A 26614-nucleotide genomic window follows, 5' to 3' on the forward strand; every position below is an offset into this window, starting at 1 on the left:
GCGGCACCTATCGCTGGGGGGGGAGGGGGCGGGGGCGGCACCTGAATGAAGGGGGCGGCCGAAAGTTCGGGTTCCCCGAACCAGCATTCGGGCTGCACTTTTCCTGGTTGTTTGCACGTACCACCCTCAAAAAGCATATCAAACTCCACCCCTGGCACAAAGGCAACCCACAATTGCTATATACGCCCCTCTTCCCCCTAGCTCGGATCCCCTACTTGGCGTTTATTTGCCTTTCCGCCAAGGAGTCGCCAAGCATTTGGCAGCAGCTGTGCTACCAAATACTTGCAGGTACTTCTTGGTACTTTCTGAGTTGAACGAGTAGAGTTTAATATATTTTGTTTAGCTAAATTGAAAAAATCAAGTGAAAAATAATTTTTCTCTTTAAAATACAAAGTATCAAAAGACAAATTTGACCTCCAATCAAAAACGAGGAGAAATCTAAACTAAGTACTTAGGCATTGCCCATCACTTTAAATTCGTTGAAATGTGTCGCGATTTGAATTTTTAAATGCCGCAATTCGCGTCGGCACGGTGTTCTGTCGCTGTGGTGTGAAAATGGTCGTAAACAATCTCAGCGAGCCCTAGACGCCTTCTTTTATTATCTTTCACTTTGGGATACTGTTAAAGTATTGCTGGATTTGTTTTATTTCTAGTATGTCATTGTCTTGTTGAAAACTGAAGGCTTGCACAAGTCACAGCCCACAGGTTGAGAGGTATGTAATATTTCTGTGATACTTGGACTGTGCTGTTCTTTATGATGATCACATTGCATTTAGTTTGGTCTTGAGTTTCAATTTGTAGCTTATCAAAGAGTCAATCCTTAAATAAATGAATCGTCTGACATTTAACGAAACCTGTGGTTGGAACTTTTGTTAACAAATGCTGATGTCAGTTGGGGGAGGTTTGGTCAATGGTTGTCATTTTTAGCACATGCCATTTTTGGCAACCATGTGCTAAAAATGACAACGCTATCAGCTATTTTTAGCAACGATGAAGCCGATTTCACTCCTCAGCGAGGAAATCACGATTTTGGAAATACAAGCACTGATTTTGGAAAAGAAGTGCTGCCACCTGGTGCAAGAAGAAGAAACCAGCTTTAATATGGCCGTTGTTTGTATGGTAGTCCAACGTTGAAGTATACCCTTTTTTGTGGCCCGAAGTTGGAACTTTAAATTGAAGCATCCGAAAATGATCGATATTGATCGAAATCATGATGTTGATGAAAAAAATAATATGTTAAGTTGAGAGAGGAGGCCATTTTATCCAGATGCGGTGGTTTACTTCTTGAAATTATTTTTGCTTACGACGACTGCCATGTAATGAGGGATAATTAGCAGCCGTCATTAGCAAAAATAATTTCAAGAAGTAAACTACTGCATCTGGATAAAATGGCCTCCTCTCTCAACTTAAAATATTATTTTTTTCATCAACATCATGTTTTCGATCAATATCGATCATTTTCGGATGCTTCAATTTTAAGTTCCAACTTCAGGCCACAAAACAAACTACCATACAAATAACAGGCATATTAAAGCTGGATTCTTCGTCTTGCACCAGGTGGCAGCACTTCTTTTCCAAAATCAGTGTTTATCTTTCCAAAATCTTCATTTCCTCGCTGAGGAGTGAAATCGGCCTCATCGTTGTCAAAAATAGCAGAATCGTTGTCATTTTTAGCACGTGTGACAAAAATAGCACGTGCTAAAAATGACAACGATTGACCAAACCTCCCCCGACTGATGTGCTGTGTAACTGCCGACATGTGAGGAGTGTGACATGCTTAATTATTAAAATTAAAATTAATCTTTTGGAAAAAACTGAAATTCTTTTTCAAAATTGAGTTACGTCCATTTAAAAATGAATTACATCCTTTTTCAAATGATTGGAGGCTGTTTGAGCAGCTCAAGGAATATTTTTTAGAGAAAACCAGTGATTTGCAGGCTATATACTGCACAGTAGGTAGGTATGTGATTCATTGTATAGCAATATTGGTTGAGATTAACATGACTTTTCATAAACAATGCAGATGTAAATAAAAAATCACCTTTTAAAATACTATAGCTGATAGCATCCAGAATCCTCACCTCTGTTTCTACACCACTCAAATGTCATTTATAGACAGTGCGCAGCAACTGTATTTGTGCACCATCATATATCTGCTTTATCCTCCTCTAGAATACATTTATAGGCAATGCCCAGCTGTATTTAGCACTATTTGCAATTTTAACCTCCTCTGTAATACCAAACACTTGGGTGTAGGAAAATCGTGTTGACAGAAGGGACGAGAGGAGCTCTGAGGAGTGAGGAATGGTGGGAGCAGGGAAACATTTTTAAACAAAGTTTTAGAGGCTTAGAGCAGGCTGGTGGAGTGACCAGAACAGACCCAGTGACTGCCTGAAAAGGATAAGCAGTTGTTGCACAAGACAAGTAGAATTAATTAACAGCCTAGTGAGAAAAGTAATTGAACAGTTTCTAGAAATTGCTGTCACATAGGGTTTGTACTTTGCACAGATGATTTTTAGCTACCCACCTATCTAGTTTGAACATTCTATGTGTACATTGAAAAAAGGATGCCAGCAAGTCACCAATTAAAATTTAAGTGTCTTTACTTGACAAGTAAATCTGTTGACAACTACCCTTACCTTTTTTCAGACCATGGCTACAAGGGGAGTATCATTTGAGGTAAGAGACTTTCAAAGACCACATTCTGCTTCAATGTGCATTTTATATTGGTTTGTTAATTATTGCTGCTTTTTATGAAGGGACATTATGAATTGGAGCTTGATGGTTGAGTTAGCAGACATGCATAAACCTTGGTGCCTGCTAAGTGCATCCAGTTGCACAGCATGAGTGACAAGTATCCTCCACTCAATTACCTCTGTCCTGCATCCTATTTCAACTTAGACAGAGTTTGGCATGTAACAGCTAGATATGGCCACAGAGACCCAGTGCAGCAGTCTCTCCTGACTATAAGCTATGTTTACCATACAATTAGCCAATTTCCAGTTTTGATCTGTACTGCATTAAAAGTCATGAGACAGGTGTCCCATTCACGAGGTCAATTCGAGAACAGTTGTCTCACAAAGCTGTCAGACTCATCAGCCATCTGCTGTGCTGTCTGACCTGGGACTGATTCGCCCCACGCCGTGATCCCGGTGCTGACCGTCCCGACTGGCTGATCTGACGTCACAGGTGCGGCGGACGCCTCCGGACCGGCGCGCGCCGCGCAGCCCGGAGCAGGTACCGGTCCTCCAGCTGCGCCGGTTCGCGCCCACACCCAAGGTGTCGTTCGGCACAGTGAGGGTGGGCGCCACCCGCACTATCGGCCTCATCGTGCAGAACCCGGCCGACACCGAACTGGAGGTGAGCGGAGGACGGGGAGTCGTGAGCCGGCGGATAACGCGGAACGCGACCGGTGCTAATGGCATCTCCTTGTGTATGATGAATATGGCCGGTAGCTGTGGTGCTCACACATTTTATGCAATGAAGGCAGCTCCGATTTATATATAATCCCGTGAATGGGGTCACATACAATGGTTATCCAGAGGTGCCGCGCAACCCGCGTACCGAGGGTGTCCGACTTAAGTTCGATTATCGCACAAAGCAGACCGTCTTAGCTTGGAATGGGGTGCCGAATTTTGTCGAGGATGCACTTATTCGGTTTTTAGCGGAGATTAAATGGTGACGGACTATTATGAATCGATAGTCCCGTGATTGCACATTTTTGCATTGTTTGATGCTCAATTCCAGACATCCAATTGACAGTTTCAATAAGCATTCTGCATAAACTGTCGGCAGGGTTCAGTAATATTGGTTGACTGTCGTGGAATGAGACTGATATTGTGAGTGATTCTGCATTGGACAAAATCATTGTCATATGTAAGACATGCTCCCGTGACCTTGACCTGGCGTGTGGCGTTTATGGTACCGTGACTGGCATTTATGCCGCTGGGCGCTGGTCATCTGACGCCGCACACGACCTCTGCCCTGCTCTGACCTCTGCCCCGCTCTGACCTCTGCCCCGCTCTGACCTCTGCCCCTGACCTGCGCCCTCAGCTGTACGTGGACAAGGTGCCGGACGGTTTCGCGGTGGAGGTGCCGTCGCTGCTGGTACCGGCACTAATGGACGCCGTGCTGGCCGTTCACTGGACGCCCGAGCAGGAGGGTAACGTGCGCGGCGTGCTGGGCGTCAGCACCTCGACGGGCGTGCGCGCGCAGGCCATCCTGCTGGGCACCGGCCGGCCGCTGCAGGCCGCCAAAAAGGTAAGGTAGGGTAGCTGAGCAAATCCGTCTCCTCCACGCCGCAACCCCCACCTCGGGCTGGACAGGCAACTTTATCTCATGCGGGCTGCTCCCTTGGAGCGGCACCGCTGCTTCCGAGGGAGCACACCCGTAGCGGGTGTAATGAGTACTTTGGGGCTGGTCGGCCTGTCCATTCGGACGGGCTCAGCACCGGTGACTCTAGGGTGTCTGCCCAGACCAATGTCTCCCACTAATTCCTATCATCGTTCCGGCTCTGAAATGGTCTTGTCAGATCGAAAGGGCCTAACCCAACAAGAAAAAAAAAATGGCTGAGCATTGGCACTCGGGGGCGGGATATGAACAGCCGGACATCAGGATGGGCTGCTGTATCGCATTAGTGAAAAGTTGTTTGCACCATGGGTAGTGGCTATACCAGTGTTATGCTTTCAAACATTCAGCAAAGACCAGCACTGCAAAGAAGTGGAATTATACCCTCTTTACGTAATTTGCATCGAAAAATAATAATTTATCGACGAAAGTGTCTGATTTGAAATGCGTCCGGGCACATTGGAGTGTTGCCATACTGGCATATGTCTGCAGCTGAAATGCCTGAAATCACAATGTGTAGACATGTGACCAATGTTGGAAATAAGGCGCTTTGCTGGTCCCAGTCGGGTCCAAACGATTTTGTTCTCCTTCACAAATTTATACTCCGGCACCTAAAATCTCTTTAATTTCCAGCCTGTGTGATGACAAACTGCTATTATTACGCCTAAAAGATGCAGTGATAGCATTGAGCGAACACATTTTATCAACTGTCAAATTTAGTAGGCCAAACATATGATTTTCCTGTTGAGTGTTCTACAAGCTGGCCGGTTCTCCGGACAGATGTTATTCTCCGGAACCAGGACCAAAATTCACAATTTCAGCATTGCCTGTGACCACGGAATATATGGTCTACGACGACTATATATTCTGTGCCTGTGACCGTATCTTTTCTCAACGATGATGCCCAACGTCTAATTGACGTCCTACGTCCCGATCTGTTTCAGAAGAAGGGCATCGCCTCGGCACCCGGCGCCCGCTTCCGGAAGCCGCAGCCGCTGCGCTCCTTGAACAGCTCCTCTGCGGGCCGCTCGGCGTCGGCGGCAGCCGCCAAGCCGCCTGCCAAGACCCGCGCCGGACCGCCCGCCGAGCGGGAGAACCGTCCTCCGCGCGCGGCCGGCCGGCCGCCGGCGCAGTCCGCCGGCCTGCTGTGCCCGCCGGCGGCCGGGCCGCTCAACTCGACCCACCGGCTGGAGACCTCTGCCGACTGCTCCACGCTGCTGGACGTCCTCCGCACTCCTCCCGACTTTTCCGTCAGCCTCATCCGCAGCGAGGAGGCGCCCGGCACGCCGGCCCGCCGCCGCGACGGGCGCGCTGCCCGACCGGCGGCAGCCGCCGGGGACGTCACGCCGCGCAGACAGACGTTCGAGGTGCCAGCCGGTGCGCCGATGGGCTGCACGTTCCGCCTGGACCCGCCGCCGGCACAGTCACCGGAGCGAGACGCCCTGCCGCCCTGCACGGTGCCGGAGTCGCCGCTCAGGCGTCAGACGTTCATTCGCACCGATGGTCCGACGCTGGGCGCGGCGCCGACCACCTTCTGTTTCCCGCTGGAGCCGCTGGAGGAGGGCGACCAAGACGCTCCGGCCGACCCGCGGAACGTCGTGTTCGAGACGCCGCAGCTGTTTCGGCGCCGCCAGCCGGCTGCCGCGGAGAGGAGACAGGCCGCCGCAGCGGCGCCCGCCGACCAGGTCTCGCCCGATGACTGGATGCGCACACCATCTCTGTTCGGGAAGACGGCCGCCGGCGAGGCGCGACAAGAGCGGACGAGACGACGCGAGCGGCGCTCTTGCCAGGAGGAGAGGAGCGACCGCGAGATGGTTGAGGTGACGGAGCGGACGGAGCGAAGTGGCCGGCAGAGCCGCCACAGCGTCGCCCGGATAGACACGGCTCAGTCGACGGAGCACTCGTCGACTCGCGCTAGACCATCGATTCCAGCCGCGGAGCCGGAAGCCTGGATGAAGACACCGTCGCTGTTCGGCAAAACGACATCGCGATCGGAAACACGAACGGAAACTCGGGAGAGAAGAGAGGCGCGAGATGACCTCAAGGTAACCGGGACCGAGTCGCAGTCTGAGCGGTTTGAAACCCGTGGAGGTGTACGCTTCGAAGTGCGTGACGATGACAGCCTCGAAACGCATGAGGAGAAGCGTCACGAATCTCGCGGTCAGCGCGTGGACGTGCGAGAGGAAGAGCGTTTCGGAGTTCGTGAATCCGTACGTAGCGATGAGTACGATGAAGTGTTTGAGGGTGTGTGCGTGGAAGAGCGAGAGGTTTATGAAGAGCGAGTTCAGGTCCGTGAAGAGCGTTGCGAGACGGTGGAGTACGTGGAGGAGTGTCAAGAGTATGTGGCCGTTCAAACCGATGATGGTGAACGCGTGATACAGACGCCGCAGCTCTTCGCTGCCAGGCGCTCCCGCAGTGACCAGCAGCCGGAGTCCAGCCCCTCGACCGGAGACGATCCAGACTCCGAACCGACCCACGAGATCGCCGCCCTGCGTCAGGGATTAATGAGCATGCCCACCCCTCAGCTGTTCGGCCGGTCTGCCAGTGTGACGTCATCAGCGGAGACGCGGGCCACCTCCCGGCGCGCGACCCGCTCGGAGACGCTGGCCAGCTCCACATCCACAACTAGCACCACTGGGGATATCGGCTCCCCGGCGGCCGGAGCGCGGCGCGCGGCCGAGGAGCGCGCCACCTGTGTGCACGAGGAGGTGGTGGAGGAGGAGACCCTGATCCGACACGTGTTCAGCCGCGAGGTGGTCGAGCCGGCCGGCGGCCAGTCGCCGCGCCTGCTGCGCAGTTCCCGCAGCTCGCGCACAGAGGAGACGCGCTGTTACGGCTCGCCGGCGCGCGGCGGCCGGCCCGACCTGACCGCCGTGCTGGGCTCGCCGCGACTGACACCGACGGCTGGCGCCGGCGGGCGGCGCTGCTCGACGCTGGTCAAAGAGCCGCCGGCGGAGCAGTCGCCCTCGGCGGGAGCCCAGCGATCGGCCATCGCCAAGGATCTGTTTGGCAAGGGCGCACCGGCTGCCCAGTCAGACGCCGCCGCCGCGCTACTGGAGCCCCTTCACGTGGATGTCGCGGCTGACGCGCTCTCAGACGTTTCCGGCAACCTGTCGTCGGAGACGTACGTCAAATCGCCGGCGCCCTCGGGTCTGGCGGTGCCCTGCGTGTCGCCACCGCCGCTGGCGAGCGCGTCTTGGTCGGCTGACGCTGGTGGAGCCCTCAGTCTGATCAGGGAGGAGAGCGAAAACGTGACATCCACGTCCACTCGGAACCTGACCTTCTCGCTGGAGGAGACGCGAGAGGAGGCGCCTGAGGTACCAGACACTCGTGAGGTACCAGACACTCGTGAGGTGTCGGTCCCGGCCGGTGTTGAGGCGCCGGCGCAGACCAGCGGGTCGGTGCACCAGGAGACCCAGAGTGCCGGATCGGACGGCTCATGGGCCACTGTCGACGGCTACTCGACGGCGGCCGGAGAGATGACTGAGAGCCTGCAGCAGGTCTCCGCTCGGGAGCTGAAGCGGGAGCAGGCGACTGAGCCGCCGCAGGAGGCGGAGCGGTCGCAGGGTGACGGGCCGAGCGGGGAGCAGGCCCAGGAGCCGCGGGCGGCGGCCAAACCCCACCTGCAGCGGCCCACCGGTCTGCTGTTCTTCCCGCTGTCGCCGGAGTCTGCGCCGCCGCCACCACCTCCGGGCCCGCGGCCGCCGGTGCAGCCGTCGGCGCGCGCCATGGCCGTGGCGGCGGCACGCCGCTCGGTCAGCGCGCTGAGCCGCCGCGAGGCTGCCGGCCGCTCCCAGCAGACGGTGCCGCCACCGCGCAGCGCAAAGCGCGCCGCCCGGACCCCGAGTAAGCTGCGCGCGCGCCGCCCCTCGCTAACGGTGACGCCCGGCAAGGCCAGGGTGGTGCGCACCAAGTCCTCGCCCAATGGAGCCGCCGGTAAGTCCATTTATCAATAGTCAGATCAGATAGGTCAATTTTTACGAATGCTTGCGTAACACTGCCACAAACGTCAAGTAATACAATAGAAGTTTCAAGTTTCAAAGATAGGTCAATTGGTCATATAGGGGATCAATGGGACTGGAATACGTTTATCGAGTATGTGTTTTTGGTTGCTATTCTGTGGTTTCATCTGCCTTTTCGGCCTGAATTAATACTGCAGGGCTGCGGAGTCGATGGATTTTAGGGTGACTCCGGCTCCGACTTACAAAAATCGACTCCGACTCCGGACGGTTCTATTGAAATCCATATAATGATATTGCAGTTCATAATGGAGATGTTTTTATCTTGCTCGAAACGATCTCTTGTGCGTTCAAAGGCTTTGCGTTGCAAATATGCATTAAAAAAAAAACACGCAGAATTAAGAAGCAGGTTCTGGGGCATTCACCGTCTTCTGCTTCTTTCGCTGAAAACGTCCAAAACAGCAAAATGATTTTTTTCCACAAAATCTTATTTCGAGCGCAGTATCGTCAATCAAACAGGCGCAGTGCATGACGTTGAGCCATGCAGCGCAAACTCAGACTCCGGAGTCGGAGTCGGTAAGATTTTGGCGACTCCGACTCCGGGCAGAGTTACTGTCGACTCCGGTATCCGACCGACTCCAACTCCAACTCCGACTCCGACTTCGCAGCCCTGGTTAATAGATAGATTGTAAACTAATTGTTCTAAATGCGTAGTGTTTTGTATGTAGAGAATCAAGTTTTGCTATACTACACCTACAAAATTAAGGTAACTACGTTCTTCTAGCAACTCCACGGTATTTTGAACTCGAGTATCGGGCACACTTATTCCACACCACCAACTCGCAGTCTGGCTGTGTCGATCTGATCCCACTCTCTGTTCCGACAGCGTCTGTCGCCGCCGGCCGGTCGGCCCATTCGGGCCGGCGCTCGGTGCCGGCACCCGTCCAACAGAAGAAGCTCGTACTGGTGTCCCGCGCCGCCAAACCGGTGGCCACCCAGCCCAACCCCTTCGCGGCCAGGTGAGCGAGAGAGGCGGGCAAAGGTTGTGCTGGAAACAGAGCAATGCTAGTCTTATTGTGATAATCTTCGATTTTCTGTGTCAGATTAAATTATGTCTGAGTTCAGCATTTTGCTTCCAGTTTCTATTTATGCATGCAATGCTGATTTTCTCCTCCCTGCGCAGTAACATGTTCTACGACAAGGACTGGATTGAGAAGCAGGAGCGGGGCTTCACGGCGTGGCTGAACTTTATCCTGACGCCGAGCGAGTACAGCTCGAAGGCGGTGGAAACCAAGGGTGAGTCGCCGAGGAACTGTAGGAGTGGTCACTGGGGCTGACAAGTGTGGGCTATTGCATGGTCTGTTCTTAGTGAAATCAGTTACACCGATTTTTCGTTATTTTATTACGTGCCGTTCGATAAAGTCCTGGGTATCGTTTAATGTTTATAAGCATTACTTGGCCGTGAATTATCCTATCCATTCTTGCTTACGGCTGAGTCAACACTAGAGATTGCAATCCCGGGATCAGGATCCCGGGATCCCGGCGGGATTTTAATCCCGATCCCGATCCCGAAATTCCGCCAATCCCGGGATCCCGAAAAAAATCAGTTTTTCACCATAAAAAGAATGCAGCCGCTGCACGAGTCTTGTTTACACTGTTCATGGTGCTTAGTGACATAAAGCAGAGAAACTATTTAGCTGGCACCCCGTACCGGCCGTCCACAATTGACCGTGTTGGTAGCTCCCGGGTATCACCCACAGCGGATAAGCCGCTTAAATGTGTACGAAAAAGGGTCCCGAACGTCAAAAAATTGCAGCATCAGTGCAGCAACATCTCTATCAGGATCACGGATCGTGGAGTTAAGCGATTCTGATTTGTCCGTCCGTGGCCGGAACAAAAGAGGTCATCAAGACAGTGTTTGAGCTCGTGTCGCAGAAAGATGCCACAGATGTCACGCAAGTGACGGCAGAGCTCACTGATTCAAACGTTGAAGACGGTAGAGTGGAGCTCTCCCAGTCAGTGACTCTGCCCTCAAAGCGACTTTAGAGCAAAATCTGAGAGACATTAGTGATGAAAGCGGAACCGGAAGGTGAAGTGACCAATCGACGTCTTGAAAACATTGTGAAATAGGGAGCTGCCAAATTTTGCGTACACTGGTTGCGAGTTTTAAAATAGACAGACCTACCAGCAATGGCTTAAAACCAGGGATGCGGAGCCGGAGCCGGAGTCGGAGCCGGAGCCGCCGGAGCCGGCATATTTTGCCCGGAGCCGGAGCCGGAGCCGGAGCCGTGAAACAATATAGACCGGAGCCGGAGCCGGAGCCGGAGCCGCCAAAAAAGGGGGCGACTCCGGCTCCTTTTTATTTTTTGAAGAGGAAAAAAATAATTGACCTAGTTCGGTTTGACAGTACAAGGCAGTGAAACATATGGTATGTACTTACGTCATGGGCCATCAAGTGAATGAAAAAAGCCGAATATCCCCAGTATCCCACAGTACGCAATCAACTTCCTGTCTGCTCCTCCCCCCCCACGTCTACTGCATCCCCAGAACATGAGGACCGGTCATCAGGTGACGGCCATTGTTTTCAAGCCAGTGCAGTGGACTGCGACTCCCAGCACCGTCTCTGCCGAGACGGGTGTCAGCTTACGATGGTTCAGTGAACTCCGATTCGCGGCGACTGCGTTTCCAATGCCATCGCTTCCTAGTCCTTGTTCTGCCAGTTCTCTCCGAGGTGCGTTTGCGCGGGGACGCGGTCATGAGCCGGTCATGGCAAAGAGTAACGCGTATAACCAATCCAATTTTTCTTCCACCCGTATTTAATTGATTGCATAGGGGATGTACTGAGTCGGAGCCGGAGCCGCCGGAGCCGGAGCCGCCGGAGCCGGACCATTTTACTCGGAGCCGGAGCCGGAGCCGGAGCCGCCATAACATTTCACCCGGAGCCGGAGCCGGAGCCGGAGCCGATTTTTTTCTCCGGAGCCGGAGCCGGAGCCGGAGCCGTCTGAAATTTCCACGGCTCCGCATCCCTGCTTAAAACTGTCGCGTTAATACGAGTAGCGTAGACGAAGAGTGAGTGAGGCGTGGATGAGCTGGAACCCGTCTGAATGACGAGATAGTACACGCACTGGTCGGCGCACAGTTTTATTAAGGCCAATTGGGGTAATACTAATCAAATCGAAACGTTTCTTTCGCAAATTCAATCGTGTTTATTGCAAATGACATGGTCTAAGGATGGCTTTTGGTTGCCTCGTTTGTGGTAAGCTAAAAGACGCAAAATATGTCAGTAGGAAATTATTCTCACGACCTATAGTGACAAGACCGGGATCCCGGGATCCCGAAATAAAAACTTTAGGGATCCCGGGATTGTCAAAACGTTCCGGGATTGCAATCTCTAGTCAACACGTTGTTTTAATGTCCCACAGACCTCACTGACCGTCCCTATCGTCTCCCGCCCCCGCAGTGGACGCCGCCAAGATTCTGCTGGAGGTGCGTCGCAGCCGGGTGCCGCCGGCGCCCAGTCGCGAGACGCTCTCACTGCGCGAGTACACGGCCCAGCGGCGGCTGAACCGTCTGCGACTGGACGCGTGCCGGCTGTACGAGCGGCCAGAGATGACCCGCGTCATCCGTAACCTGGAGGTGGAGGTGGAGCGCGGCGGTCTGCGCGTGCGCCGCGACCGCGCCCTGCACGCTGACGTCGGCCTCAAGCAGCTGGTGATGCAGTGGCTGCTTAGCTACCATCCGCTGTGGCTGCGGCTGGGCCTGGAGACCATCTACGGAGAGATCATCCACCTGCAGGGCCCCGACGACCTGCCCACCCTGGCGCGATTCATCAACTCCAGGTGCGACTCAGCGACGGCCGAGGGCGGGCGCCGTGGTGTTACGATATCGGCTGCTGGTCGTGTCGTTTGGGCTTACTCTTGGGTGTTGGTGTGCGAATCCATACCTAGCCGCCATGATCAACTAAGGTAGTTCCGATATGGCCTATATTGTGCTTTGGGCATTTCGCTGTGTATAACTGTTTAATGTTTATCGAGTATATTGTGCCGTTTTCACCGCGTCTGACGCCGTGTGTGCGCGTTTCCCACAGGCTGCTGTGGTGCCCGGACCTGGCGGCGAAGCACTGCCACCCGTCCGTGCCGCACCTGTACGGAGCCAACTTCGAGGCGGAGCTGAAGCAGTTCACGCTGAAGAAGTTCCTGCTGCTGGTGCTGCTGCTGGACACGGCCAAGCGGCAGCGGCTCATCAACCACGACCCCTGTCTGTTCAACAAGCACGCCGCCATCAAGGTGGGCTAGTGATCCTTTCAGCTGCCCGCCTGATCTGTCATAGCGGGGCAGCGGGAAACTATTATACCGCAGTCAGTGCTGATTACTGTCCGACTTTACTCGACAATTCTCATCTGACTGGTCTACAAACACCCGCATTTATACCCTGATGCCTCGAATGCTTCTGACCTTTTATTCGGTCGTCCGCTGTCCAATTATTGTGTGTCTGAGTAGGGCATTCACTGCCGTCCCCCGCTCACTCACTCTCTCCGCCCTGCCCACCGCCCCGGCCCGTTCACCGCTCCCCCTCTCGCTAGCCCGCCCCCCTCCACCCCACGCACTCCCGCTCACCGCCCCCCCCCCCCCGTATCCTCAGGCGAGCCGCGACCTGCTGGTGGCGTTCTCTCGCGAGATGCTGGCCGGCGAGGGCGACATCACGAAGCACCTGGCGTTCCACGGCTACCAGGTCTCCCACCGGCAGACGATGCTGGATGAGTTCAGCTACGCCGTCACCAACCTGGCCACCGACCTGCGCTGCGGCGTCCGACTCACGTGAGTGGGACTTTGGGGCGTGTGCGACTTGCGGGAGTTGAGAAACGGTGAGGGGCTGACTGAAAAAAAAACTTGGTGTTGGACTCATGGGAGACTCTGATGCCATGCAAAGGCAAAAGCGATTACGTTAGGTCAGAGGTCATTACGTCAGGTTAGAGGTCACCGGAACGTAATCGTTTTTGCCTTTGCACGGCAACATGGTTGTGTGTAGCTTGCAGGAGTCGGCTGAAGAACGAGAGGTGTGTTCAGTTTAGTTCAGAGTGTGTCCCCCCCCCCCCCCCCTGTTTCAGCTGTGTGGTGGAGCTGTGTTCGCTCAGTTCTGTTCAGTTTGTGTATTTTGTACCCCTTTTTCAGTCGTGTGGTGGAGCCGTCTGCTCAGCGTGTGCTCTCTCCCCTGTTTCAGCCGCGTGGTGGAGCTGTGTGTACTCTGTTCGGTTGTGTTCAGTGTCCTCTCTCCCCTGTTTCAGCCGCGTGGTGGAGCTGTCTGCTCAGCGTGTCCTCTCTCCTCTGTTCCAGTCGTGTGATGGAGCTGTGTGTACTCTGTTCAGTTGTGTTCAGTGTGTGCTCTCTCCCTGTTTCAGCCGTGTGGTGGAGCTGTGTCTGTTCAGCGTGTGTTCTCTCCCTGGTTCAGCCGTGTGGTGGAGTTGTCTGCTCAGTGTGTCCTCTCTCCCTATTCCAGCCGTGTGGTGGAGCCGTGTCCTCTGTTCAGTTGTGTTCAGTGTGCCCTCTCTCCTCTATTCCAGCCGTGTGGTGGAGCCGTGTGTACTCTGTTCAGTTGTGTTCAGTGTGTCCTCTCTCCACTGTTTCAGCCGCGTGGTGGAGCTGTGTGTTCGGTTGTGTTCAGTGTGTCTTCTCTCCCCTGTTCCAGCCGTGTGGTGGAGCCGTGTGTACTCTGTTCAGTTGTGTTCAGTGTGTCCTCTCGCCCCTATTCCAGCCGTGTGGTGGAGCTGTGTGTTCAGTGTGTCCTCCCTCCCTGTTTCAGCCGTGTGGTGGAGCTATTGCGCCGCCAGTTCGGGCTCACCTCCCAGCTGCGGGTGCCGGCCGTGGATCGACAGCAGAAGATCCACAACTCTCGGATCGCCGTACGCGCCGCGGAGCTGGACCTGGACCCGGAGGTGTGGGCGCGTGCGCTGGTCGATGGACACCGGGAGAAGACCCTCCACCTGCTCTGGCTGCTCGTCTTCAAACACCAGGTGAGCGACGCCCGCCGGCGGCAGGGCGGGAGGTCTGAAAAGAGACTGATTTATGTAGGGGTCTGAGAGGGAACATTTCCTCTGGCTTTATACGGCGGGTATCCAGTCAGCTGATGCTACTCTGCTTCGACATTTAGATGCGTTTTGGTGCGATTGGACTAGAGATGGCATCACTGGTGACTTGGAAAGCGAATTATCAACCGGTACCGTTTTTCCGGCCAGTGAGGCCAACCAACCAGTGGCGACCTCGCGGGATCGGCACTGGTCGGCCCCACCGCCTAGCGACCCTTACGTACCGGTTTGTGCTCCCTGATGTTCCTTACAGAGCACCGTCTGCGTATGTTGCAGATCGACTCGTGTGTGGACACGGAGAAACTGCGCCGCGAGGTGTCCCGCCTACAGACCAGTCTGGACAACAACTGCTTCCTGGGCGTGGAGGAGGCTATCGCAGGTACGACGTCAACCCCCATCCCCACCCTGGAGGGTGCGGGACGCCGGGACCCACCGTTGTGTTATCGACAACCCCACCGATATGATATCGACAATCACACCGCTGTTATCGACAACCCCACCTTTATGTAATCGACAATCACAACCGTTGCTTTAGTAACCTATCGTAACTCTACCACCCTACTGTTACGTTACCACTCTACCGTTGCGTTACCGCCATAATTCCTTTCGTTACCAACATAGGGTGAAGTCGTATAAGAGTACGCACTTAGTGGATTTCTTGCTCTCATTTGTTTAATATTTGAATGAAAGAAATCGCAAATAGGGAATATTAAAGTTCATTGAATTAGCCATCAACCCATGGGGCAACAATCCTTCAGCGTAAATGGAAGTGGTCTAAAACTGACATTTTCTGAACCGTTGCACTTGCGTACTCTTACCATATGGGGTGTGTAAGAGTACGCACGCCAGGCGGGTGGAGTACGCAAGCATATGAAAACACACCTATGCAGCTTGCACTGTCCAAATGCTTAACTTCAAACTCAGAAGGCATTTAAGTTAATTCTAGTATCCAAAAAGAAAAACATAAAATAGATATTTCAAGTCTATAAATCAGGAAATAATCATGTCGCGTGTTTCTTTAAAAAAAATGCACAATCAAAAAGGAGAATAGCTCGTATTTGGAAGAATTTCGGGTACGCATCTGCATCACAGTGCTCCATTGATGATATACCTACAAAACAAACGTCATTGAGCGATAGATTAATAATTCTATATTTCTGTATATTCGATTTAATGTATAATTCTGCGTACTCTTACCCTCCTGAACAGTGCGTCCTCTTACCGTACATCAATTCGCGCACAAAACAACCCCGAAACGTTGTGCAAAACTTCGCAAACAGAATATTGCACTGTACAGTATTTCCCCAGATAACCTCACAAGTTTCCCACAACAATCACGGAAATGTACCCTATCTCAACTGCCAAGTATCAAAATTATTGTACCATATCATAATAATATCATAACGCTCGAAAATAATATTCATCGCCTTAAACTCAACAGCGTCGCCGCTCAACGCCCACGTTCCGTTGGTGACATGCACGCACTGGCGGCTTCATGTCACTTCATGAACTCGACAAACCCGCGTTGCTAAGCAACCGAAACAGCTGATGCGTACTCTTATCGCCCGCGTACTCTTACCCGCCCTTACCCTAACCCTATGTTACCGCCATATCCTTACGTTACCATCATAAGCATACGTTACCGCCATATCCTATCGTTACCGTCAGAACCTTACGTTACCAACAGAACCTTCGTTACCGCCCCACCACCGTTACGTTACCGCCCCACCATCGTTACGTTACCGCCCCACCACCGTTACGTTACCGCCCCACCACCGTTACGTTACCGCCCCACCACCGTTACGTTACCGCCCCACCACCGTTACGTTACCGCCCCACCACCGTTACGTTACCGCCCCACCACCGTTACGCTACCGCCCCACCACCGTTACGCTACCGCCCCACCACCGTTACGTTACCGCCCCACCACCGTTACGTTACCGCCCCACCACCGTTACGTTACCGCCCCACCACCGTTACGTTACCGCCCCACCACCGTTACGTTACCGCCCTGCCGCCGTTACGTTACCGCCCCACCACCGTTACGTTACCGCCCCACCTTACGTTACCGCCACACCGTTACGTTACCGCCCCACCTTACGTTACCGCCCCACCTTACGTTACCGCCCCACCTTACGTTACCGCCCAGCCGCACCACCTCTGTTCCCCCGCGTGTCTGACGCACATGCTCTCCCTGTCCGCGGCAGGTCGGCACCAGCTGCAGACTCTCTCCGAACCGGACCGGGCTGCCGACCTGACTGGCGGCGGCGACGGCGGCCTGCCGGACTCCGAGTCACTGCGTCTGCTGACTGCCTGGGCGCGCCTGGTCTGTGCCCACTATGGGCTGCCGCTGCACAACCTGAGCGTCTCGTTCAGCGACGGGCGCGCGCTGTGCCTGCTGGTGCACCACTATCAGCCCAGTCTGCTGGCCAGGAGCGCCGTGAGGACGCCCACCTCACTCACCGCCAGAAAGGTGAGGTGTCGGTATCGCGGAGATGGATGGGGCTAGTCTCATGTTAAATGTTGGATGGTAGGATGAGTTGTAGAAACTGCATGCCTTTATGATTGGTGTTATGTGGAACTGTGTGTCCGTCCGTGTTTGCGACTTGCGTGCTAGTCAGACGTACTGCCTTGATGTCCTTTGCACAGCATTGTGTTGCTCTGAATCGAAGCGCCGCGTTCTCTGAATGTCACCCCACACCCTTCCGCCGTTACCGTTTACCGCGTGGTACCGATGCGTTGACGTGTTCCCGCGCCCTCTCTGACACTAACCGACCACCGGGCAGGGCTCCACGCCGGATCCAGACCTGGACAACAGCCTGACGTTCAGCTACGGCAACAGCGAGACGGAGGACACGCCGGCAGCTGACGAGCTGCGCAGGAACGAGAAGCACAACCTCAACACGGCCTTCGACGCGGTGAGGAGGGAGGGGGATAGCGGGGAGAGCTGTTCCGGATCACTCTGTGGAGCTGGGACGTGCTGAGTATAAAATAAATGAAGTGGACTAGTGTGAATGATGGGCGATTCATTGCTTCCCATGCCGTATGTCATCCCTCTTCCGTGTGTCCCGCCTGCTTGTCGTGTGCGACGCCCCCCACCCCCCGTCCGTCACTGATGTCGGAGCTGGCCCTCGTGTATAGTCTCTCTTGAAACTTGAAACCTGGCCGGCCCGTGAAACCGTGAAAACGGTATAGACCGGCCAGACGGCCAACCCTCAAAAGCCAGGGGCTCTCAAACCAGGGAGTGATAGCGATACATTCGAGACGCGACAGTTTCAAGAGAAGCTACACCACCCCCTCCTCCCCGTCTGTCCCCGCTCCGTGTGACGCCGCCGTATCTCCGCCAGATGTCCGAGCTGGGCGGCGTGTACTGTGTAGTGTGTACCACCCCTCCTCCCTGTGTGTGACACGACCGTCTGTCTCCCCCAGATGTCGGAGCTGGGCGGTGTGCCGGTGCTGAGCTCGTGGACCGACTACTCTGCCACGCTGCCCGACCGCCGGCTGGTGGCCGTCACTCTGGCCTACCTGTGCGGCCGGCTGCTCGAGCTCGGAGCAGAGGTGGCCGCCGCGCGTACCCTGCAGCTATGGTGGCGCCGCCGCCGGCTGGCCGCCCTCCTGCGACGACAGCAGGTACACTGAGAGTGGCCAACGCAGAGCCCGGGCCCGCTAAATGGAGCGTAGTGGTCCCTTCCCGTATACTGTACCCCGCAGCTTACCCCGGGCTAGTGACCCGTGCCGTGCTCCAGCGCCTTGGTAGTGTAGCCCTACTTCTGCTGTCTCCCACTCTAGCACAGTCCCCTCTCTTAACTCCTACTCTTAATCCCGTAGTGTCGTAGTTCATTGTCGTACTCGCTTCTTTGTTTTGTCTTCTTCCCGTGCTTTCTGTCCCGCCCCCTGTTCGGGCGTTTCCCTGTATAACTCGTATATAGTTGGCTGTGTGACTGCGGATGGTATATTGTCACTGCGGATGGTGTGTCGCGTGAAAGTGCATTAGGTCGACCTCGCGTATGATTGGGACTTGGGAGGCTTCTAGATATGTCGCTCTTCTGCTGTGCCTGTCTCAGTCCTGTATGAAGCGTCTATATCGTGCATTGTATGTATATCAGATACTTTTCTGCGAGTCCCGTCGTAAGAAAGGCCGGGGTGGTTGCTGATGCGGATCCACCACCCTTTTATTCTGGATACCATGTTAAGCTCTTTGGGTGGTTTTATCTAGCTCTGTGCCATTGAATCTGATTCTGATCCTAGGCTGCCCTGTAGTATGGACCTTTTATATGCTTATTGGACTTCAAGTGTGTAACTCTGCAGCCGCTTCCATGGTTAATACATTAAGTCAAGAACTAGCTCTTTTTTGTGCTGCTTTGGGAAGCGTTACGTGATGACATCTAGTATTGCGGAGGGCACCTATGCAGCAATAGGATCAGAAATTGTAGAACGAAGTGTAAATATGATTGGTAGTAGCCCTACGACAAAGCTTACGACAAAGTCATCCTGCCATATCGCTATCACAACCACGTTCCCTCTAATTTCGTCTAAAAATGGTGAAATATGGGGATGAGGCGGACGAGGATTCGGAGTTCCCTCCCACGGCCTTCCATTCCCCGCCCGCCCCCAGTTCCCTCTCACCCTCCCGCTGACGCCCCGATCCGTCTCTGTGCCGGCAGGCGGAGGCTGCCGCCGCGGCGGTCCTGCAGAAGCACGCGCGCCGCTGGCTGGCTCGCCGGCGCGCCGCCGAGCACCTGCGGCGCGTGGTGCTGGTGCAGGCGGCCGTGCGCGGCTGGCTGTCGCGCCGCCTGATGGCGCGCCGTGCCGCCGCCGCCACCGTCCTGGCGCGCCGCTACCGCGCGCTGATGGCGGCGCGCCGGACCCGCGCCGAACTGGAGCGTCAGCGCGCGGCGGCCGGGCTCCTCCAGCGCTGGTGGCGCTGCGTGCTGCTGCGCCGCCGCGCCCGCCATCTGGTGGCGCGACTGCGGCGGCACCTGGCGGCGAGCAGGATCCAGCGCTGGTACCGCGGCCGGCGCGCCTGTGCCGCCGCGCGCGCCACTCTGGTGCGGCAGAGACGCGCTGCGCTGCGGCTGCAGAGCTGGTTCCGGTCGGTTCGACTGGTGCGGACGGAGAGGACAGCCTACCTGAGACGGCGGGCTGCGGCCGTCACCGTACAGACCTGGTACCGCGCGGTGAGGGCCGGCAGAGCGGAGCGGCGGCGGTACCTGAGGGCGCGGGCGGCGGTGCTGATCATCCAGGAGAGCTACCGCGCCGCTGTGTCCATGAGGAACCAGCGAGTCCAGTTCCTGAGCCAGAAGAGAGCGGCTCGGACAATCCAGAGGTGGTACCGGGCCGTCAAGGCCATGAGAGCAGCTCGTGAAGAGTTCATGAAGAAGAAAACAGCTGCCTCGTCCATCCAGTCGTGGTACCGTGCCATCCAGGCAGGAAAGAGAGCCCGTGCCGAATTCCAGCGGCAGAAGACCTCTGTTATCGCCATTCAGGCATGGTACCGTGCCTTGCTAGCCGGAAGAAAGGAGCGAACCGAGTTTCTGACGATGAGAGCGGCAGCTGTGACGCTCCAGGTCCGATTCCGTGCATCGGTAGCGGGCAGAGCGGACCGAGCCAAGTTCCTTCAGACGAGGACCGCCGTCACCGCGATACAGGCCTGGTACCGCTCCGTGCGAGCGATGCGGAGGGAAAGGTCCCAGTTTCTGAGGACGAAGAGTGCCGTGGCGACCATTCAGACGTGGTACCGAAGCGTCGTGGCTGGTGCAGAGGCGCGGGCGCAGTTCCTGGCTCTACGAACAGCCGCCATCACCATCCAGACCTGGTATCGGTCGATGCTGGCGATGCGACGGGACCGTGATGCCTACCAGCGTACCAGACGAGCCGCCATTGTCATCCAGATGTGGTACCGGTCGGTCCTTTCAATGAGGAAGAACCGAGCAGAGTACCTCGCGCAGAGGAAGTCGGCTCAGACGGTCCAGATGTGGTACCGCTCGCTGGTGATGATGAGGGAGCATCGGGCGGCCTTCTTGGAGAAGCGTCAGGCGGCTCGTATTCTACAGCTGAGGTTCCGTGCCGTGAGAGCAATGAGAGAAGAACAAGCAGCATACCAGTCCAAGAAGCGAGCGGCGGCGGCGCTCCAGGCATGGTGTCGCTCTCTGTGTGTGACCAGGACGACTAGAGAGGCATTCCTGAGACAGAGACAGGCTGCCACCGTCATCCAGACCAAGTACAGGGCTACACTGGCCATGAGGCAGCAGCGAGCCGCATTCCTGAGTCAAAGACAGGCTGCCACAGTGCTTCAGCAGCAGTACCGGGCACTGACAGCAATGAGAAGCCAGCGAGAGGCGTTCCTGACCCAGAAACGGGCTGCGGTAGTGCTTCAGCAGAGGTACCGGGCACTGACTGCAATGAGAAGCCAGCGAGAGGCGTTCCTGACCCTGAGACAGGCTGCCACTGTGCTTCAGCAGAGGTACCGGGCCACACTGGCCATGAGGCAACAGCAAGAAGAGTTCCTGACACAAAAGCGAGCTGCTACAGTCATCCAAACTAAGTACCGGGCAACGTTGGCCATGAGGAAACAACAAGAGAAGTTCCTGAGACAAAGACAGGCTGCCACTGTGCTTCAGCAGAGGTACCGGGCGCTCACTGCGATGAGAAGCCAGCGAGAGGCGTTCCTGACCCAGAAACGGGCTGCAGTCGTCCTTCAGCAGAGGTACCGTGCGTTGGCCGCGATGAGAAGTCAGCGAGAGGCGTTCCTGGCCCAGCGACAGGCTGCCATCGTCATCCAGACAAAGTGGCGTGCAACGCTGGCCATGAGGAAACAACGAGAGGAGTTTCTGCTCATGAGACAGGCTGCAGTCGTTCTTCAACAGAGGTACCGGGCGCTGACTGCAATGAGGAGCCAGCGGGCCGTGTTCCTGAGACAAATACGAGCTACCACAGTGCTCCAGCAGCGGTACCGTGCCACGCTAGCTATGAGACAGCAGCGGTCGGCGTTCCTGACCCAGAAACGGGCTGCCACAGTGCTTCAACAGAGACACCGAGCGTTGGCCGCGATGAGAAGCCAGCGAGAATCGTATCTGCAACTGAAACGGGCTGCCACTGTAGTTCAGCAGAGGTACCGGGCGCTGACAGCGATGAGGAGCCAGCGGGGATCGTACCTGGACCTGCTCCGGGCAGCCACCACGATACAGCTCGGCTACCGCGCCGCCCTCGATATGCGCCGGGACCGCGCCAGATTCCTGGAGCTGAAGGCAGCGGCAGTGGCGCTCCAGCGCAGATACCGGGCTCTGCGCGCCATGAGAGTCGAGAGGGACGACTTCCTGACACAGAGGCGAGCGGCCGTGGCGGTCCAGACCTGGTGGCGCGCAGTCCTGGCCAGAAACAGAGACAGAGAGGAGTTCCAGAGCCAGAGGCGGGCGGCGACTGTGCTACAGAGTCGCTACCGTGCCCTGCTGAGCATGAGGGTGACGCGAGAGGATTACCTTCGCCAGAAGCGGGCCGCAATCGCGCTGCAGTCCCGCTACCGTGCCCTTGAGGCCATGAGAGCGACACGAAATGAGTTCCAGCGTCAGAAAAATGCTGCAATCGCTCTGCAGTCTCGCTACCGTGCCCTTCTGGCCATGAGGGCGACACGAAATGAGTTCCAAAGTCAGAAGCAAGCGGCAGTTGTTATCCAGAACCGTTTCAGAGCGCTGTTGACCATGCGAGACACCCGTGCGACCTTCCTGCTGCAGAAACGGGCGGCGGTCACCCTGCAAACTCGCTATCGCGCTCTACTGGCCATGAGGGCTACACAACATGAGTTCCAGCGTCAGAAGAAGGCTGTCATCACTCTACAAAGTCGCTATCGTGCTCTTCTGGCCATGAGGGCGAAACAAGGTGAGTTCCAGCGTCAGAAGAAGGCTGTCATTACTCTGCAGTCTCGCTACCGCGCTCTGGTGGCTATGAGAGCGATACAAGATGAGTTACAGCGTCAGAAGAAAGCTGCAATCGCTCTGCAGTCTCGCTACCGTGCGCTTCAGTCTATGCGGCATGCTCGCGAGGTCTTCTTGCAGCAGCGGCACGCGGCTGTAACCATTCAGACTCACTACCGAGCCTTGCTGGCAATGAGGGCAGCTCGAGAGGCCTTCCAGCGGAAGAGGTGCGCCGCGATGACCCTGCAGACGTTCTACCGGTCTGTGCGGGCCGCGAGGGCGGCCAGGGAGGCCTACCTGACGCAGAGAAAGCACGTCATCGCCATCCAGACGTGGTACCGCTCGCTGCTGGCCATGCGGAAGGAGAGGGCCGAGTTCCTGCGGCGCAGACGGGCGGCTGTGACGCTGCAGCGCTGGCGTCGCTCAGTGCTCGCCATGCGCCGAGACCGTGGGGAATTTGTGGCGCAGCGGCGGGCGGCGGCGGCGATCCAGACCTGGTACCGCGGCGTGCGGACCGTGCGCCACCTCCAGATCGAGCTCAGGGACACGGTGCTGAAGGTGACGCTGGTCCAGTCGTGCGTGAGGACGTTCCTGTTGCGACGGCGGTTCGTGGCGCAGAGGCGGGCCGCTGTCACCTTGCAGAGGAGATGGAGGGCCCTGAGGGCCGCGAGACAGAGTCGGGAGCACTACCTGAGGACCAGGCAGGCAGCTGTGACCGTACAGACGTGGTATCGAGCTCTTCGCTGCATGCGAGTGGCCCGTGAGGAGTACGAGAGAATGAAACAGGGAGCTATCATCATTCAGACATGGTACCGCTCGATCTGCCTAATGCGAGAGGCCCGAGAGGTGTTCGAGAGGCAGAGACAAGCCAGTCTAATCATCCAGTCTTGGTACCGCTCCACTCGCCTCATGCAGGAAGTCCGTGACGAATATCTCAGACATCGGCGGGCGGCAGTGACCCTGCAAGCCTGGTTCCGGTCTCTCCGCGCCGCGCAGCACACTCGTCATGAGTTTGAGAAGAAGAAACAAGCCACCATCATCCTGCAGGACTGGTACCGCTCCACTGTAGCCATGCGCAGGACGCGAGTTCACTACCTGCAGGTGAGGCGCTCGGTGCTCAGACTGCAGAGGTGGTACCGGTCGCTGCTGGCCGCCCGGTGTTCCCGGCAGACGGAGGAGCCGGAGGAGGTGTTTGAGCGCGCCACTGTGACCCTGCAGCCGTTCAGCGGCCGGCTGGGCCCGGGCGCCGAGGACGAGTCGTTTGACCGGCGCTCCACGAGGACACTGTCCGGATCGAGCCGCTCCGGCGCGGCGCTGAGCCGAGGGAGTGCCGACCGCAGGGCCACCGTCGTCCTGCACGAGTCCTTCCTGGAGCGTCAGGCATCGCGAGACTCTCAGAGCAGCGCGAGCTCCGATCGCCGGGCCACGGTCATCCTGCAGGAGTCACTCCTGGACGGCAGCTCCTCCCAACCGCCCTCTGACCCGGGCAGAGACCGGCGGGCGACGGTGACCCTGTCTGAGTCGCTCCTGCAGCGGAGTGTGTCCCAAGACTCAGAGAGCAGCGTGGCGTCAGATCGTCGTGCCACTGTCGTCCTTCATCAGTCAAGCCTGGAGCGGCAGGGTACTCCGGACCTAGCCGAGCCTGTGACCTCTGACTGTCATCCTGCCGCTTCTGACGGCGTGGATTGTACCGGCACCATCTCCCTGGCGGCACTGTCCGACTGCCATACCGCCACAGACATCCCATCGACACACCCTGGCGCCGACGGAGACAACCCGTCCACCGACTCTGCACCGCCGGAAGAGTTGTTCCGCTGCCGACTCGGCTCGCAGCTGTCACCGGAAGGCGAGGTGGCGCACCGGCGGCGCACCCTGGTCTTCCAGTGGCAGATGGCGAGACACCGGCCGGGTGAGGCCGAGAGAATCGCCACGGCCGCCGTCACACTGCAGGTGGGTGCCGGGAGACGGGAGGGGCGGGTGGTGTGTGGTGGGAGGGGTGACGGGGTACATTATGATGTTATAGCTATTGACATGATATTACTCGGCTTGCAAAGTTGAGTCGGGTTTAATATTTCTTTTTTATGCCGCTGGAGTTGGAGAACAACGGGTTTCCAAAGGAATTTCTAACACTAAGCCTGTTACTGATGGGTGACGATCGTTCATTAGTTCCTCAGAGCGTGCACATCTTTTCGTATTCGTTCCGTCGCTGACAAATGCTCCTGGCCTCCCCCTCTGCCCAGTGGCGCTAACCTTCCGTCTCTGCAGCACACGGTCTATCGGTTCCCGCAGCGCTGACCTCCACTCTTAAGTGTAGTAATGCTTACCTCCCTTTCTGCCCAGCCGTGCTAACCTCCCTCTCTCGGCAGCGCGTGGTCCGTCAGTTCCTGCAGCGCCGGCGGCTGGTGCGCAGGGAGACGGCCGCCCTGGTCCTACAGACCCAGTGGCGGCGTGTGCTGGCGCGCCGCGCCGCCCAGCGCCGGCTGTGGGCCGTCGTCACGTTGCAGGTCGGTCAGAGCAGCGGGCAGGCTGGGTCGGGACTGCAGACCAGCTGTAGTCTAGTCAGTATACGTCAGGCGGGGACTTGTCAGGACAGCGGGCGGGCTCTGGTTAGAGTGGCCAGTGGACTGTGGCGTTTGAGGATGACGTCTTGGACAGTGTTTATCAGTTAGCTATGTCCGAGATTTTACATAAACTAACTTCAGGCTGTATAATGTTTCGTTATGCCTACCTTGGACATCGGAGGGCATGTCATAACCAAATTGCTGTCAGAATTGGCCCGGGTGTCGCCCCCGCACACTCTGACTAAGATATCATGGCCCACCACTGACCAGTCCCCTGACACCTCAGGCTGCATGGCGCGGTCGTGTGCAGCGGCAGCGCGCCGGCCGGCGGGCTTCGCGCGCGCGCCAAAATATCGCCGCGGCCAACCGTCGCGCCACCACGGACATGACTCTGGGCAGTCGGACGTCGCTGTCGCTGGAGTTCCTGCTGCGCTACCGCGACCTGGGTCACATGAAGGTGGCACTGGGTCACCTGGAGACGGTGACCCGTCTGTCTGCCGTCTGTTGCCGCCGAGTGGTGGCCGAAGGCGCCGTGCCCGTCCTCTACACGCTGATGAGCCAGTGTAACCGGTCTGTGCCACATATGGACGTGATCACGCACTGCCTGAACGTGCTGCTGAACGCGGCCAGGCACCCCGAGACAGAGAGCAGCGTTCATCAGGTGAGACGCTGGTGCCGGGGGCAACATGCAGCTGTGCGCAGCGCGTCGGGTATCTATTAGGTCTTCAGACTTTTTGCTATGGCCAGCCGTTCATGTAAAGCAGTACATATTACGGCTATCACTCAGTACCTCAACAATATTCTCAGGGTCACAACTAATGCCAGAAAAGAAGGTATTGTTTCGTCCCTCCCGTCCCCGAATTTTATCCGTGACATGTTTTGTCCGTTGTCGCCAGGCGGATAAGTGGCTGTCGGTGCTCCTGGACAAGATGTCCATCTTCCGCGAGAAGGGCACCCACATCTTCATCAAGGCGGCCACCCTGCTGACGGCGATCCTGAGAGACCCGTTCATGGTGCAGGTAGGAGCCACGCGGGGCAGAGGGAGGGTCAGATGGTGAACGGGGTGTGGAATGAGCTCTAATTACTTTTACAGCCGTGGGTCTTGCGGCTATTAATTTTGACGAAGAATACTTTTGATAGCAATGCGTAGACAAATTTCAATATAACATTATAGCGAGCTCATATTTTTCAGTTACACTTTTTGAGTAGTTTTATAGTGCCGAATTTCTGACATGACACCAGCGCAGCGTCTCCATTGCTTGTCTCCCTCCGCCCCCACCTCATCCCGCCGCTCCATACGCTCAGTTCGCCTCTCCGCCGCCAGGTGGTGCTGGCGGACGCCCGTGCCGTGGAGCAGCTCCGCTCGCTGTACCGGCTGGTGGCGCGCCGACAGCCACAGACGCGGACGGCGCAGCGCGCGGGCGCCCAGCCGCCGGCCGCCGGCCCGGAGCTCCACCTGGGCAGGTCCACTGTCACTGAGTACGATAGTGCCGTGGCGGCGGCCGCGGGGGTGCTGGCGGCCCTGGGCCTCGCGCCCTAGGGGAGGGAAGGTGGGGCGGGGGCGGGCTGGAGCGGTGGTGCCATGATTGTGTTGTGAGGTTGGTAGCGGCTGTGGTGTGTGAGCGTTTGTATCTCGGTATGTGTGAGTTGTGAGAGTGGGCTGGAAAGAGGCTGCTTTTATCTTCACTCGTCTGTCTCGGTTTCCAATGTTTATATTTTAAATCAATATGCTTTTGAATAAAATATACTCACGTA

The 26614-nt window shown here is 56.5% G+C and overlaps 1 protein-coding gene across 1 annotated transcript; it reads left to right on the plus strand.

The window, feature by feature from the left end:
* Positions 1 to 562: 562 nt before the first annotated feature.
* On the plus strand, positions 563 to 26614 carry LOC122366508 (abnormal spindle-like microcephaly-associated protein homolog). Its single transcript, XM_043338850.1, has 20 exons — positions 563 to 713; positions 2650 to 2679; positions 3190 to 3360; positions 4054 to 4260; positions 5292 to 8283; positions 9193 to 9325; positions 9490 to 9602; positions 11767 to 12145; positions 12394 to 12592; positions 12948 to 13123; positions 14106 to 14316; positions 14665 to 14767; positions 16596 to 16861; positions 17175 to 17306; positions 17818 to 18018; positions 19053 to 24248; positions 24665 to 24802; positions 25146 to 25520; positions 25756 to 25878; positions 26184 to 26614. Exons 2-20 carry the CDS (start codon positions 2653 to 2655, stop codon positions 26397 to 26399), a joined length of 11358 nt encoding a protein of 3785 aa, XP_043194785.1. The 5' UTR covers positions 563 to 713; positions 2650 to 2652; the 3' UTR covers positions 26400 to 26614.

The sequence above is a fragment of the Amphibalanus amphitrite genome, unplaced genomic scaffold (genome assembly GCF_019059575.1).
Source record: "Amphibalanus amphitrite isolate SeventyFive unplaced genomic scaffold, NRLGWU_Aamphi_draft 000812F_arrow, whole genome shotgun sequence".
In the NCBI taxonomy this organism is placed as follows: domain Eukaryota; kingdom Metazoa; phylum Arthropoda; class Thecostraca; order Balanomorpha; family Balanidae; genus Amphibalanus; species Amphibalanus amphitrite.

Bases quoted from the DNA above. Each gene is read 5' to 3' on its own strand.
- LOC122366508 (XM_043338850.1), top strand. From the start codon at position 2,653: ATGGCTACAAGGGGAGTATCATTTGAG. The intron at 3,361-4,053 runs GTGAGCGGAGGA...CTGCGCCCTCAG, and splicing joins CGGCCGACACCGAACTGGAG to CTGTACGTGGACAAGGTGCC. The intron at 25,521-25,755 runs GTGAGACGCTGG...CGTTGTCGCCAG, and splicing joins CAGAGAGCAGCGTTCATCAG to GCGGATAAGTGGCTGTCGGT.